The sequence below is a fragment of the Phyllostomus discolor genome, chromosome 12, assembly GCF_004126475.2.
Source record: "Phyllostomus discolor isolate MPI-MPIP mPhyDis1 chromosome 12, mPhyDis1.pri.v3, whole genome shotgun sequence".
NCBI classification, from domain to species: domain Eukaryota; kingdom Metazoa; phylum Chordata; class Mammalia; order Chiroptera; family Phyllostomidae; genus Phyllostomus; species Phyllostomus discolor.
The window spans coordinates 48,283,475-48,297,965 of NC_040914.2; the positions used below are offsets into that span (position 1 = coordinate 48,283,475).

The 14,491-nt window shown below is 58.7% G+C and overlaps 1 protein-coding gene and 1 long non-coding RNA gene across 2 annotated transcripts in view; one reads left to right on the plus strand and one right to left on the minus strand.

Moving 5' to 3' along the window:
• The window catches only part of N4BP1 (NEDD4 binding protein 1), a 30,844-nt gene extending 18,291 nt beyond the window's left edge, over positions 1–12,553 (minus strand). Inside the window, exon 1 of the mRNA XM_028501978.2 lies at positions 12,128–12,553. Coding sequence (XP_028357779.1) covers positions 12,128–12,325 — 198 coding nt within the window. The 5' untranslated portion in view covers positions 12,326–12,553. The remainder of the gene's footprint in view (positions 1–12,127) is intronic.
• Positions 12,554–12,636: 83 nt separating this feature from the next.
• On the plus strand, positions 12,637–13,511 carry LOC118497815. Its single transcript, XR_004900341.1, has 2 exons — positions 12,637–12,768; positions 13,304–13,511. It is a non-coding gene; the product is annotated as an uncharacterized LOC118497815 (long non-coding RNA).
• Positions 13,512–14,491: the final 980 nt, after the last annotated feature.

Sequence of the window (14,491 nt, forward strand, 5' to 3'; positions counted from 1 at the left end):
CGCGTCACACGGACGACTTCTGGACACCGCACCAGCCTCGTGTTCCCGGGATGGTCGCCACGTGGTCGTGAGGTGGAATTCTTTATGTGCTGATGAAGTACACTCGCAAATATCCTGCCGGGAATTGCCACATCCTTTGCCTCTGTAGTCATGAAAAACGGGCGTGTAGCTTTTCTTTTCTTTGCATCGTCTGTCTGGTTCTGGGTCCGGATTCTCCCGATGACGAATGAGTGGAGGAGGAGAAAGAGGTGTTCTCTCTTCTCGTGCTCCCCCCTTCAAGGGCCCCGGCACCCCGGTGCCACCCCCGCCCCTTCGGGACTGAACGCCCCACGGCAGGACTGTGGAACCCCGCCCTCGCCGGGGCTCCTTCAGCCTCGGTGCCTCTCCTCCCTGCCTGCCCTCCCGGTCACAGGGAGCTCACGCATTACACGTGTGTACATTTGAAATCCCATCAGACAATGTCATAAAACTCGCCTTCAACCATTAACTCATTTTCAAGAACCCAAGAGGGAAAAGTAATGTTATATTCAGCCAGATTATTATCACTTCTGTCTAAAGAACTTCCTTTAGCAATTCTTCTGGAGCAGGCTGCTGGCAACGATCTCTCTTCAGTAGGTGCTTTATCACGCTTTATTTCACTTCCATTCTCGAAGGGCGACCTCGCTGGAGAGAGAGCTTTGGGCCAACAGCTCTTCTCCCCAGCACTTACGAAACACTGCGCCGCTCCGCCGGCCTGCGCGGTTTCCGACGGGAAAGCTGCACTCGCCCTCGCCACCGTTCTCGCCCACGTGGCTTCTCTCCCGATGCGTCCTCTCGTGGGTTTTACCTGTCTTCCGTGTCCAGCAGCGTGGTGAAGGGGCACCCGGCTGTGAGAGTCTCCGAGTTCGTTCTGTGTGTGTTCTCTGAGCTCCCTGAGCGTGACGCTTGTGTCTCCTGCCGATTATTTCTGCCAGTCCGGGAACCTCCGGCCATCGTTTCTGCAAGCGTTCTCCCTGCGCTTTCTCCGCCACCCCCTGCTCGGGTTAGACCGCCCCCACGGTGCTCTCTCCTCTCCACGCTCGCAGACCCCCCCCCCCCGTCATCTCCACTGTAAAGTCGAGCCCATGCAGGGGGCTTACTTACCTAGAGTATTTCATTTTTCAGTGCCAGCCTTTCCAGTTGGTTCTTCTATTTCTCTGCTGAAACCTTCCATCAGTTTCGACGGTTGCCTGCTGGGGAGTTTTCGTAACAGATCCTCGTAATAACGTCTCAGGTAAGCCAGCATCTCTGCCATCTCAGCAGCAGGGTCTGCTGTGTTTCTCTCAGAACGAACGTCTCCCTGGTTCTCCATGTGCCACCACGGGATGCTGTGTCACAGCCACCGGGAATGCGACGGGACCCTGGTCTTGACTAGGTCCCGCAGAGGATGCCGAGACCTCCGTTCTAGCCGGGAACTGGCCTGGACGCAGGCGACGAGCTGCCAGCGGAGACGCCAACGCCAGGCTGGTTTTCACACGCCGCAGGGCTGCCCGGGCCCGTCCCACGTGTGCCCGAGTCAGCAGCAGTGCTGCGTGATCCAGGGGAAAAGGCACTCAAAACTCTCAGGGAAAGTGACTTTCCGTCTGTAATTCCACACCCTCCACAACCCGCATCGAACGTACGGCGGCACAGAGACACTCCCAGACACGCCGAAGCCTGAGAAAATCAGTCCCACGGACTCACTCCTTGAGAAACCACTCTAAGACAAAGGCCATCAAACATGTGGGAGGTGACGAAGTAAATGTGACCCAAGAGTGGCAAACAGAAGTCCAAAGGTTACAGCCGGGCAGCGACAGGCTGGGCGCCCAGCCCCCCGGGGCGGGGAAGGGCGGAGAGGCCTCCTCCCAGGCAAGGGGGCCCCCCCGTGAGTGCCGGCGTAAAGGAGCCTTCGTAAATCGGGTGTGTTCGAGTCAGCTTTCACAAGTATATGAAAACTCCAGGAAAAATTAAAAGCTGTGCCAGAGGGAAAACATAATGTAGTACGGTAGCAGGCGCTGTTGTATTTGTGTAAGTTGTTTACATAGAAACTCTGTTTCTGGCTTAACAACCACAAAAGGAAACAGCCCTGGCTGGTGGGCTCAGTGGACTGAGCGCCGGCCTGCGAACCAAAGGGTCCCGGCTGGATCCCCAGTCAGGGCGCAGGCCTGAGCTGTGGGCCAGGTCCCCAGTAGGGGGCGCCTGAGAGGCAACCACACACAAATGTTTCTCTCCCTCTTTCTCCTTCCCCTCCCTAAAAATAAATAAAATCTTCAAAATAAAAAAAGAAAAGAAAAGAAAAACCCACTGAGTTGGTCTTTGTCCATTCAGGCTGTTACAACAAACACCGCAGACTGGGTGGCTCACAGACAACAGAAATGTGTTCCCCACAGTTCTGGGGGGCAAGAAGCCCTAGACCAGGCTGCCGAAGCCAGAGGCCGCCCCTGCAGGCGACGGACCCCCGCTTGCCCCCACATGGTGGGAGGGGCGCAGGCGCTCTCCGCCTCTCTCCGGGGCACTGGGACCCCACCACCCCCAGAAGGCCCTGCCTCCTCGCGCCACCGCGCCGCGCACTGGGCTTCAGCGTGTGGACTCTGAGGGACACGAAGGGTCAGCCCCCAAGGGCCGGGAGATGGGGGCAGTTTCTGCGTGCCGTCTAACTGAAGTGAATGACGCCTGAACTCGGCAGGAAATAGCAGTCTATTATTATTTAACTGTCTCAGCACCGTGAGAACAAACAGCCAGAAACAGCCCTGGCTGGTGTGGCTCCGTGGACTCCGTGCCAGCTTGTGAACCAAAGGGTCGCCGGTTCAAGTCCCAGTCAGGGCACATGCCCAGTCTGGGTTGCGGGCTGGGTGCCTGGTTGGGGGTGCGTGAGAGGGGGCCAGCTGACGCATCTCTCACGCATCAATGTCCTCTCCCTCGCTCCCCTCTCTCTAAAAAAACGGTGAAAAGTCACTGCCCCTGGGAAGCTGGGGAGCAGCCCGAGGGACTGCCATTCTTGACAACAGCAAACCTTAGAGCTACTGAAGTTTGTGGCTAGCCACACACACCCATTCTTCTGGCATTCTCTGGACTTCTTAATTTTACTAAAAACCAGGAAGGCGCGCACATCCCCTCGGTGATGCGCCAGCAACGGCACTGGCCCTCCCTTTGGGTTACCGGATTCGGTCGAGATGAGGAATCCTGGCAGTCACGGCAGCCTGAGTGACTCACCTTTCAACCAATTATTTTCTATTATTTCTGTTACTTTTCCAGATCAGTTTAATCAAGAATATTTTGCAAGAAGAGCTGTCCAAAAACAGCCACACCTGTAACTACCTGTATGATTTGGGATGTTCTGAAGCCTGTGCAATGGAGAGAAAATGTAAAATCAAAGTGCACACTGAGGCAGACAGGTAACTGCCAAGATCTGTGAAAACCCCCCACTTTGATTTTTCAAAGTAGACTATTTTTTTTAAGTAGTTTTAGGTTTGTGGCAAAGTTGAGTAGAAAGTACAGACTTCCCACAGGTGATTTTTAAAATGATAATCACAGAAGTCCCTATGTTTTTATCAACTGAAGTCCACTTCATACATCGGAGCTCCTAGCAAACGGAGGTCCAAAACTGTGATCTGCTCTGTTACTCGCAAACAAGTCAGTTCGCTGCCCGGGTTTCGCACGCCTCCCCCAGCAAGTGCGGTCCGGGGCTACCCAGGCCCCGTGTGGATCCCTGCCCCTCCCGGAGCATCCGGTTAAGCCCCAGCCGCGGTGTGCCAGCACCAGGAGCTGGTGGAGCTGTGCGATGGCACCCCCGCCGCGGAGACGGCCGCGGCCCGGGAGGCCACCCCGGCTGGGGGAAAGCCGTGCTGACAGCCGGCTGCAGCAGCTGTGTGCACTGAGCCAGGTGTGCGAGTGCACGCTCGCTCACGCCCCAAGAGAAACGAGTCATCGTCCCCTGAGAATTGCGAAGTAGCAGCAGCTGACTTTTACACTCGGGTTCAGAGGTGAACAATGAGTACACAGCACTATCATGTGCCAGGAGAGCTCTGGCCGCCAGCTGGACTGATAAGAAAGACTCTGTGGACCCAAACAGCCATTATTTGCATTCGGCTGCGCTGGTATCTGAACCTCAGGATGTGGGTCAAACACCGTCTTCCCACCCTACAATATTTGCATTGTGCTTCACGTTACCTGGGGTTCTAAGAAAAAAGGAGGAGCATGTGATACATATATAACCCCCCTTTCATGCGGCCAAACAAACCCCTGTTAGTCGACCTTCTTCTCCAGCCTCAGCTCCTCGGAGCCTGCCCCCACCCCCACCCCCGCCCCCTCGGGAACCGGGAGGGCACAGCTACAACTGGGAAGGGTCCGAGTGGCCACTCGAGAGCCTGCAGGTTCAACCCAGGGCAAGTTCTCCTAGCGTCCCGGGGGACGAGGGCGCGCATTCTCGGACCAAAACGCCGGCCGTGCCACTGCTGGGAGGCCCCGAGTCCACCAATAGAGGTCTCCCAGATGGATGTCCCAGCAGGAATCAGAAGTCTGGGGACACCAGCGGCATCCAGTCCAGGGACAGTGACGTCAGTGACACTGTTTAAGAAAGTGGCTGAAATGACCCCGAAAGGGTTTGCGTTCCATTTTAATAACTGCACACAATCAAGAAAAGTTATTAAATACTCCTAAATAGGGCAAAAGGACGGCCTTTGCATCAAGAGGCACACCCCTCCGCCCGCCAGGCGGTCTCACTCTCTGGGAAACTGGCCGCGGACTCACCGGGCCCCGCTGGTAAGCCCTGGGCAGCGCCCGGCGGCTGCCACTTCGCGGTCGGTGCGACACCGGCCAGTGTGCCTCTAACTAACCCGGCGGTCTCGTTCGGCCGCTCGTTTCTCCCAGTGCGTGAAACCCCAGGTCCTCAGGTGCTCTCTGAGCCACCTACGCATTCCTGACGGTTCCCTCACTCGTGAGTTCCCTAGCTGTTTGGGGGTGTGTTTATGAACCCCTGAAAAATATTCATCCGCACTTGGACAGCTTCAGAGGAGCTGCGGAGTCGTCCGGGGGCCTCGCCAGCTCGGGCCCTGGAACCGGGCTCCCGAGCAGGGCGGCACGGCGCCTGTGGGCGCCCAGACCCAGAGTGAATGCCCAGAGACCACGGGCGCCTGCTGTCTCCCTGCGCTTCTTCCTTCCGGTTTTGCCCTGCTTTACGGGCACGCGCCCCTCCCCACGCGGGCTCCGGGACCAGCGAGCCCCTACGTCCAGGCGGGTCTCCGCTGCACCGCGCCCCCAGAACCCGGTCTCCGGGACTTTGGTTTCACGGTCCGGCCGGGCGGTGAGCTGCCCGGCAGGTAACAGGGATCTATTTCCGCTGAAGGAGAGACGACGCCAGGAAAACCTGGAGTCAGTCTTTCCTGTTTGTGGGCGAGCGGGGCTGGGCACCACCCGAAGAAGCCTTGCGCAGCCCTGGGAAACCAGGCCATTCTGTTTGGACTGCGCTGGACCTGTGGCTGCGGCAGTGGGGAACAGAAGCCGAAAGTTCTCTGCGTGTCTGTGGGAAAAGCCTTTATTTCTTCCGGTGTGAGTGTGAAGTACAGTCCCATCTCAAGGATGTTAATAAATTAGATTACAGTGTTTCTTAACCTCTGTTCTAATTGGTTTATAGAGAATAACAAGCTTTTACATAAATCTACATTCCTGGAATTCCTAGGAAATAAAGAAGCCAAACATCTGATACTTACAATGTGTCAGCGCTTCAAGGACCCCCCAAACCCCCAAGAGTCACGGAAACTTATACTTCAAAAGCATTTTTAGCTTAAGAACACAAATTCATATAATAAAAATAATCCTTAGAAAAATCCATGTGATTTGATAATTTTAATGCTAATTTTAATTTATTTTTGAAAAGATTTTATTTATTCGTTTTTAGAAAGAGGGGAAGGGAGGAAGAAAGAGAGGGAGAGAAACATCAGTGTATGGTTGCCTCTCCTGTGCCCCCTACTGGGGACCTTGCCCACAACCCAGGCCTGTGCCCTGACTGGGAATCGAACTGGCAACCCTTTGCTTCATAGTCCAGCACTCAATCCACTGAGCCATGCCAGCCAAGTTAATGTTAATTTTAAAATAGATGTCCTTTCCATGCTTTTATTAGCCTGTGTATTGTAACAAAGTAATAACTTCATTTATTAATTTTTAAAACATCAGGGTTAACAACAAAACCACCGAGAACTGAGCACGCAGGCTCCAGAACCCCGGGCAGACCCCGTGACTCACAGGCGGGCGTGCCGACCCAGGGAGGCCCGAGCAGGGGGACTCCCACGCAGAAAGGTCAGAGGCGAGCTCCGGTGGCTCGCACACACCCACCAGCTAACGTAGGCGCTGGTCCTGTCGGCACCAAGACAGAGCAGAACCTTCGAGTTGAAAGGAACCTCTTAAAGTAACCACGAAAAGAAAGAATTCAGTGTCAACAAAAGGATTTCCTGGTTTCCATACGACATAATATTTTTAATAGAAGTTCTTTAATTAATGACACGAGGATCCCCCACAATTTTGTTTCTGACCGCGAGCCTGCTTGCGTCAGACAGCCGCACTGCTGTGGTGAGAGGGCGGCACAGGAGGGCAGGCCCCGCCCTGACAAGACCCCGCAGCGCTCGCTGGCGGACAGGGGGGAGGGCGCCAGTGGTGGGAGCCGGCGCTTCAGCCCCAGCACCAGCGTGCGAGGGTCCCCTCGCTTCACCTTCCGGTGCAACCCCAGAACATTAACCAGAAAGAGAGACTGAACAAGCCCTTGTTTCTTAAGAAGATGATTTTCACAACCACGGTGAGTTAAAAATTTTTTTTTTCATTCTTGGAAATGCAAAAAGGCCACCAACGTTCTTTCTGGTAAAATCAAAACAAAAACTCCATGTCACCACCCAGTGTTACGTCTGCGAATTATTTCCTCCGAGCACAAGCCTACTGTTCCAGAGCTCATTCCTGAAACCAGGTACCGCCCCTCAAAAAAGACTAAAAAAAATAAAAAATTTTCAACGAAACGAAAGGACAGATGCCCTGGCTGGTGTGGCTCAGTGGACTGAGTGCCAGCCTGCAAACCAAAGGGTGGCAGTCTGGTTCCCCCTCAGGGCGCACGCCTGGGTGGTGGGGACCCCCAGGTGCCCAGTGGGGGACAGGCAAGAGGCAACCAATCGTATCCATGACACACTGATGTTTCTCCACGTCTCTCCTTCCTTTCCCCTCTAAAAGTGAATAAAAACTTAAAAAAAAGAAAAGAAAAACGGACAGACAAGAAAGACACCAGGTACCCAGCTCTCCTAACCGAGAAGGAAACGGACCCCCGAAGTCACGGCAGAACAGGCGACTGCTCCCGGGACTGCGTGCCCTTCTCCCCTGCTGCGCAAGGGCCGAAGTCGGGACTGGGGCGGGGGAAGGGCGACCAGCAGCTCTCCCTGACGCCCTGTCGGCCCCTCCCGCACAAACGAGAAGCGGCGTTTCTCCGGAGCAGAGCCCGAGGCCGCCCTCGGTCCTCTCCCCACTGTTCCCCAGACCTGAGCTGCTGGGGGGGTCACGGTCACGCCGCACAGCCACGGGTAGGCAGCCGTGGCCCACAAACTCAGCACCCTGAAGTTCATGGACAACCCGTGTGTACATGGAGGAGCCACGCCATTCACGTCCAATTCCTTCTCTTTTGTCAACCTCCCGACAGGGTCCCGGCTCCCCTCGAGGGTCCCGGGGGCCCTCAGAGGCGCTGCACAACCACCTCCTCCGTCTTCTCCGCCCCCGCCGGGAAGGGAAGCCTGGCTCCGCCCCCAGACCCACGAGGCCCCGCCCCCTGGGGCTCGGAACCGCCTCGCAATTCCCCCACAGCTGCCAGCTCCAGAATTCTCCAGGACTGACCGAGCGGAGCCTGTCCTCTAGCTGCACGACTCGGGAGTCTCGAGGGGACCCAGCCTAAGGCCTGGCCCCTGTCCGCACTGGATCACGACCCTCCGGCCTGGACCTGCCTCCTCGGCAGACTGGCCCCTCCCGCGGTCAGTCCCCTGAAACCAGAGGGCAAGTCTTGGTGTTTGGGGACTGTCCTGGCTCCGATGAGGCTGGCCCTCAGGGGCAGCTCCTGGGCCCTTCTCGTCCTTGTGTGTGGGCTCCACCCACACCCGGAGTGGGGGGCAACCGGCACCCGCCGGACAGTTTCCGGGGCGAGTCACACCACCAGTGCGCGCCATGGGGCCCCCCTCGGCCCTCCCTGTGGTTCCCGGGCCCCTCTCCGTTCTCCTCCAGGGTCCTTCCAGCAGCCCCTCCGCATCTGTCCTGACCCGGGCCCGTCTTCAAGCTGGCGCCCCCCCTCCGGGCGGGAGCAGGCGCCTCTCCGGGGACAGTCACTGCGACAGGGCTCCGGGCCTTCCAGCGCCCTCTGGTCCCAGTGAAACAGAGCGCACCTCTCCCCCCGTCCTGCCTCCTGGCGGCCGACGTGGAGCGCCTGGAGGCCACGGCCGGCCGGACCTGGTACACCGGCATGCTCTGCTCAGCACGCGTGGTACAGGGTTGTGTTTTTTTTTGCGGGGGGCGGGGGGATATGTATACTTTAAAAGGGTCATTATTTTTTTTAAAGATTGTATTTATTTATTTTTAGAGAGGGAAGGGAGGGAGAAAGAGAGAGAGAGAGAAACATCAATGTGCGGCTGCTGGGCGTCATGGCCTGCAACCCAGGCATGTGCCCCGACTGGGAATCAAACCTGCGACACTTAAAGGATCGTTATTAATGCAAAACTTTTACAGAGATATAATTCATTCACAGCATGCAAAACATAAGTTGGCCGCCTTGTGCACAGATCAGAACCGCTGGGCCCACACTGCACGGTCAGGCACCCGGGGCGGCCCTGCCCCCTCCCACAGGGCAGGAGCGCCTGGGCTTCCCTCCCGTCCCATCAGCCACTGCCCAGTGCAGCCCCAGCCTCAGTCCCAGCCTCCGCCTCGTCCCAGGCAGCACCTGCAGGGGTGGCTCTCAGATCCAAAGGGAGAGCTCTAACTCGGCTGGCTAGCTCCCCAGGGCTAAGCTCTCCAGCCTCCTCCCTCCCCATCACTGCCTGAGGCCAAGGGTCCCTCCCACCGGGCTCTGCCTCTTTCCTCTCTCTGTGAATGAGGCAGCACCTAGGAAGCAGACCTCCACTTCCTCTCGGAAATGCGCCCACAAACGCCTTTGTTTCCCTATCTGCCACCGGCCCCTCCCCCGGGGCCAGTGGGCGACGCCCTCTCCGGGTTTCCCTCCACTTCCAGACACTGCGCACTTGCCTCAGGCAGGCAGTCACGCTGCATCACTGTGAACACAGCTGGGAACTCCCCCCAGGCCACAGCCTCACAGACCAGCTGGGCCCAGAGACGGGAGGCTCCGATAGCCTCCCTCTTGCTCCTTCCTTCCTACGGCCCTGCCCCGCCTCTCCCTGGCTGGCCCGCCTGGACACCCCTGGCAGTGTCGGTGGCTCCAGGGGCCACACTGCACCGCGTGTTTCCAAGCCTCTGTCCTCTGCCCCGTGAGCCTGGGTTCCCTGAGGTCAGGAGCCGGCAGTCAGGGCGATTCTTGGCACATCTCCTCTCAATGTCAGCTCCCCGGCCCCACCAGGCTACAGGCCACCAAGGTGCCCTCCACCATCCTTCCTGAGTCCACAGCTTAAAGCCCCTCCCGTGACTCCTACATCTAAGTCCCAGGGAAATCCGTCACCCCACTCCTGGGGACCTTCCTTGCTGGGTTGGGACTTTCAGACAAACCGTCCCCGTCAGGACCCTCGCTGACTCCCTACTGGACATGGCCCTGGACACAGCCCTGGCCGCCACCGGCCTCGGGCCCTCGGACGGCGCCATCCAGCCCCTCCGAGGTGCTTTTTGGGAAACCACCTCCACCTGGGAATGTTCCAGGCCCCTCAAGCCCAGCTCAAGTGCTGCTTCCTCCAACAAATGTCCCCTCTGACCACAGTGGCCACTCAAGAGAGCCCGGGCCTCTGTCACTTCCCAGGACAGTATCGCTTTGTACCCCACCCCCCTCTCCAGTCCACGCAGCCGCACTAACTATGGCTCCACGCGCTCCTCCAGCCTTTGGTAGGAGGCGGTGAGTTCAGTGTAAAAGCAAGGACACAGAATAAACCGCCAGACAGGACCCAAGACAGGGGACCCTGTCTTATTCGAGTCCCGCTCAACCAACCACTACTTTAACAGCCTTTCCTCTGACTCTTCCTTCCTCTAAACCCCTCCACAGCGCAACTCCATGCCTTTCAGATGCCGAAGCCTGCTTTGTTGTTCTGAATTTTAAGAGTGAAGTTAATGGTGTTCTCTTTCTCAAAAGAACGTAAAACAAGCTCCAAAACGAATTAACAAAAAGCCCTTGAGTGTGGTATTCAAGGCTTACTCGAGTCTCAAGGGGGAAAAAGGAATTTCTCACAAGTGGGGCAGGGTGGATTGTGAGTAACACATCAGAGATAGCCGGGCAGCGGGCACACACCCTGAGACACTGCGGGACACACCTTTCCCAATCAGCTCAGGCTAAACGTGGGGCAGGGACCCGCGGAGGGGGAGGGTCTGGCGAGACAGGCAGCATTTTTTTTTACATCGGGTAACAGAAGCACTTCCCGTGCATGGGGTGAGTCCCGAGTGAGGGTGAACTGGGAGCTGGCGGAGCGCACGGACGAGGCAACACAGGCAGCTGCGCGGAGGCCCAACCCGAGGATCGAGAAGCTAGGTGGGGGCGGGGCAACGCCCCCTTCTGTAAACCAAGGAGGAGTTTCCCGTGAAAAGAGGCAACAGGCGGCCCCAGGGCGGGAAATGACTTTCTGAGGATTAGTCTAAAGCAAAAGGTACTGCAAGTGGTACCAAGTGGTACCGCGGGAGGGAGGGGAGGAGCGAAGGGAGGCGGGCGGGCGCACACCCGGAATGCAGGTCCCACTAGCAGAGAAGACAGGGGAAAGGGGGAGCAGTGAATGGGGGTAGAGACGGCCCCGGGGAACAATCGCAGGACGCCAGGCCAGCCTGTCGCCCCTGAGGACAGGGGAGGAGCCGGGGCAATTGTCCGAAGCAGACAAACGGTGTAAAAGAACTAGGACCAGGAAAGCAAACCCGAACCAACACCCGCACGGTCTTTAGGCGAAGCTGTGGGGAAGAGCCTCACAGGCCAGTGCCCCCTCTCCCGTGCACGCGCTGCAAACAAGCCTCCAGCCGGCAGCTCCGGCTGCAGTCTCCCTGGGCACCGCATTCCTGAAGCAAGGCGCCGCCGAAGGAGGTTCCCCCCACGACGGCCGCCTCCCCCAGGGCTCATCATTTGGGAGCTAGAGCTCTGGAGACACCTGGCTGCCACACCTGCTCTCTGGGGAAACCTGGAGAAACCAGGGGACCGGGATCCGGGGGGCCGCGCGGGTGGGGGGCTCTTGCTGCTTTCTGGTTTGGGGAGGGGGGGGGAGGAGTAGACGAAGGGCTCCAGGATGTATAAGATAAAATGCTGATCTAGAGAGAAGGTGAGTCACCTCCTCAAAAGTTTCGGTTTCCCCAGCTGTTAATGTAAAGAGAGAAGGAAGCATGGAGAGCAAAATCTATCCCACTGCACAGAGCTCTGCGTTCGCTAGCTACTCCCGAGTGTGGACCGCAACGTCAGATATGCCATGACCACGAACAAAGACGTGACCTGCACAGAACAGCAACACAAGGAGCGATGCACTTCCCAACACCGTTATTAAACATCCCACCTCTTCCTGGACGGCCCTGCCGTCAGGTTCCCAAAGGGACTGAAGCCCCCTAAAGGCTCCGCACCCCTGGAGCGGAGGCCCGGGCCCAGCTCCCAGCCCTGCGCGCCCCCGCCAGGTCGGACGGATGCTAACAACAGGCGACATTCGCGGCGCGCTCGCTGCGGGCGGGCCGCGGAGCTGCGATCGGGGAGACGGTCCGGCAAGGGAGGTGCTTCCGCCAGTGCCCCTTACAAACGGGGATACAGAGACGCCCCGGGGTTAAACCGCTAGCCCGGGGTCACGTGGCTCGAGAGCGGCGCACGCAGGTCCCCGGGCTCTGGGGGCTGCGCTTTCCCCACCGCGCGCGGGGAGGGGCGGGAGGGGGTGGGGGCGCCCCGGGCCCTGGGCCGAGCGGAGGCCGCGGGCCGAGCGAGCGGGCCGGCGGGGGCGGCGGCGGGACTCACCTTCGCGCTGTGCACCGCCTCCTGCTCCCCGCGGAGCTGCAGCCAGATGCGCGCGGGCAGCGGCTCCTCGGCCCCGAGCGCGCCCAGCACCGCCAGGCTCACGCCGAACAGGTCCTCGATGCGGCCGCGGCTCTGCTCCAGCAGCGCCGCCTTCTCGGCGGGCGCCGTGAACTCGTCCAGCACCCGCCGGGCCGCCATGGCGGGCGCGGCCTCCCGCGGCGGCGCCGGGGGCCGGCGGCGGCGACGCCCCCTCAGCGTGCGGCCGCTGGCCCCGAGCCCGTCAGGAGGCGTCCACCTCGCCCCCGCCCGCGCCCCGCCGCCCGCCCGCAGGCCCGGCTACACCATCCCGCCTCGGCCGCCGCGGCTCGGCAACTGCGGGCAGGGCAGCCCTCCGCCCCTCCGTCGCCGTCGCCGCGGGCCGGGCCCCGCCGCCGCGCATGCGCCTCGCCCGCTGCCGTCATTGGGGCCCGCCGCCCACTGGGGGCGGGGACCGGGCGGAGGCGACGGAAGGCGACGTCACGCGCCGCCGCCATGTTTGTTGAGGGCAAGGCGTCGGCTCGGAAGAGGGGCTTGAGCGGCCTTCCGTGGGGAGGCGCGGCGCTTCCGGGCGGCCCGGTGGCTGGTGACTTCTGGCGTCACGGGTGGGGGACCGGGGCTCAGAGCCGGGAGGCGGGGCCGGCCCAGCGCCCCGCGACGGGTTCGGCTGGCCTTCTGACGGCTTGAGCTCGCCCCCGGGGCTCCGGGGGCTGCGGGATCCACCTTCTCGTCCATTGTTAGGCGGGGAGTTCGGACAGCGGAGGCAGGCAGGCGTGAGCAGAGCAGGAATGACGGGCCGGGAACGGAATGTCACCGGGGCGGAAAGTCCCTGGTGCCTAGCAGCGGGCAAAATTGGGAAAACAAGTGTCCGAGGCTAGGATCCTCCCCGCAGGGCGACGTTCCCTCCCGTAGCCTGGCGCACTCCGGCGGCTTAGACCCCCTCCGCGGAAAACCAGGGGGCGGGAACAGCCACCTACGACCCCCCTTTGCGGGACCCCTCCCTTTCCGCCTTCAGCCTTCGAGACGGTAGCATCTGATCAGCATCACGTAATCTTAGGAACAGGGCTTCCGGTCTGCTGACCACAGAGACAGACTTTTGGTCGGACTGGAGATAACATCTAGGCCGCGGTTGTGTTTCAGCTCCAGGCGCAGAAAAGCTGCAAGACCAGATAAAACGACACCCTGGCTGACGGGAGGACCAGCTTCGATGACTAAGGACCCCCTGGCGACGACCAATCAGTGGCGACCAGGGCCCCGAAAGAACACACCTGGAAAGCCGATGACTGTTCTCTTGAGATTCTCCCCTAAAATCCGCACCTCTAAAATACAGATTTAAAATCCTCAAGACAAGGGACATACGTGGTTTTCTGTGTCCCTCTGGAGCACGCTAGCGCCTTTACCACCCCACGCCCCTCCCCCCCTTTTCTTAGGTGCGGATCCTGTGCTTGCTTTCTCCTCAGCTGCCAGGGCCCTCCTTTGGCCCCTGTAACTTGTTTCCTGAGTCCGTGGAGCCCAGCCAGCTCACTTTTTCACCTCTGTGACTTTCTAAGTAAACTCCTTGCACCCGATTTCTTGGCCCGGAATTCTCTTGAACTCCAGGAACTGAGGTCTAACACATCACATCAACGGTGCCCTCCATCCCAGCCTTTTGGTCTTCTCTCTCTCTCCCCTCCCCCCCTTGCCTATCTCCCTCTTTCCCTCTTTCTTTAAAGATTTATTTTATTCTTTTTTAGAGAGAGGGGAGGGAGAGAAACATCAATGTACAAAAGAGACATTAATCAATTGCCTTTCACATGCCCCCAGCAGGGGACCTGGTCTGCAACCCAGGGATGTACCCTGGTGTCCTGGCTGGGAATCGAACCGGCGACCTTTCAGTTCACAGGCCAGTGCTTAAGCCCCCTGAGCCACACCAGTCAGGGACCTCTTTCTCCCTTTCCTTTCCCTTTCCTCTGTTTTTGTTGTTGTTGTTTGTTTTTACTAAAAATGGTAACAGGAAGGGAGAAAATGGGAATGATAAGTATGGAGAACTGAAAAACAAAGGGTTAAGAAAAATCCGGGAAAGCTGTGTCCTCTGGAAGGGAAGGAGGAGGATGTGCTGTGGGAGAGGCTCAGACACTGGGGTGAGGGGCTCATCCATGGTTTTCACGAGGGACTTGGACACATGCACCCCAACCGCTCTGCAGGGCTGTTTATCTGGCTGTAAAATCAAGGGTGCACTGCGCTGTCTCTCAAGTCTTCCCAAGATCTTAACATCCTTTGAGTCCGTGGGAACAGATCGTGGAAGATAAAGGATCGATGTCCTTTCTCTGGGCTGCATGTTGTAGATAT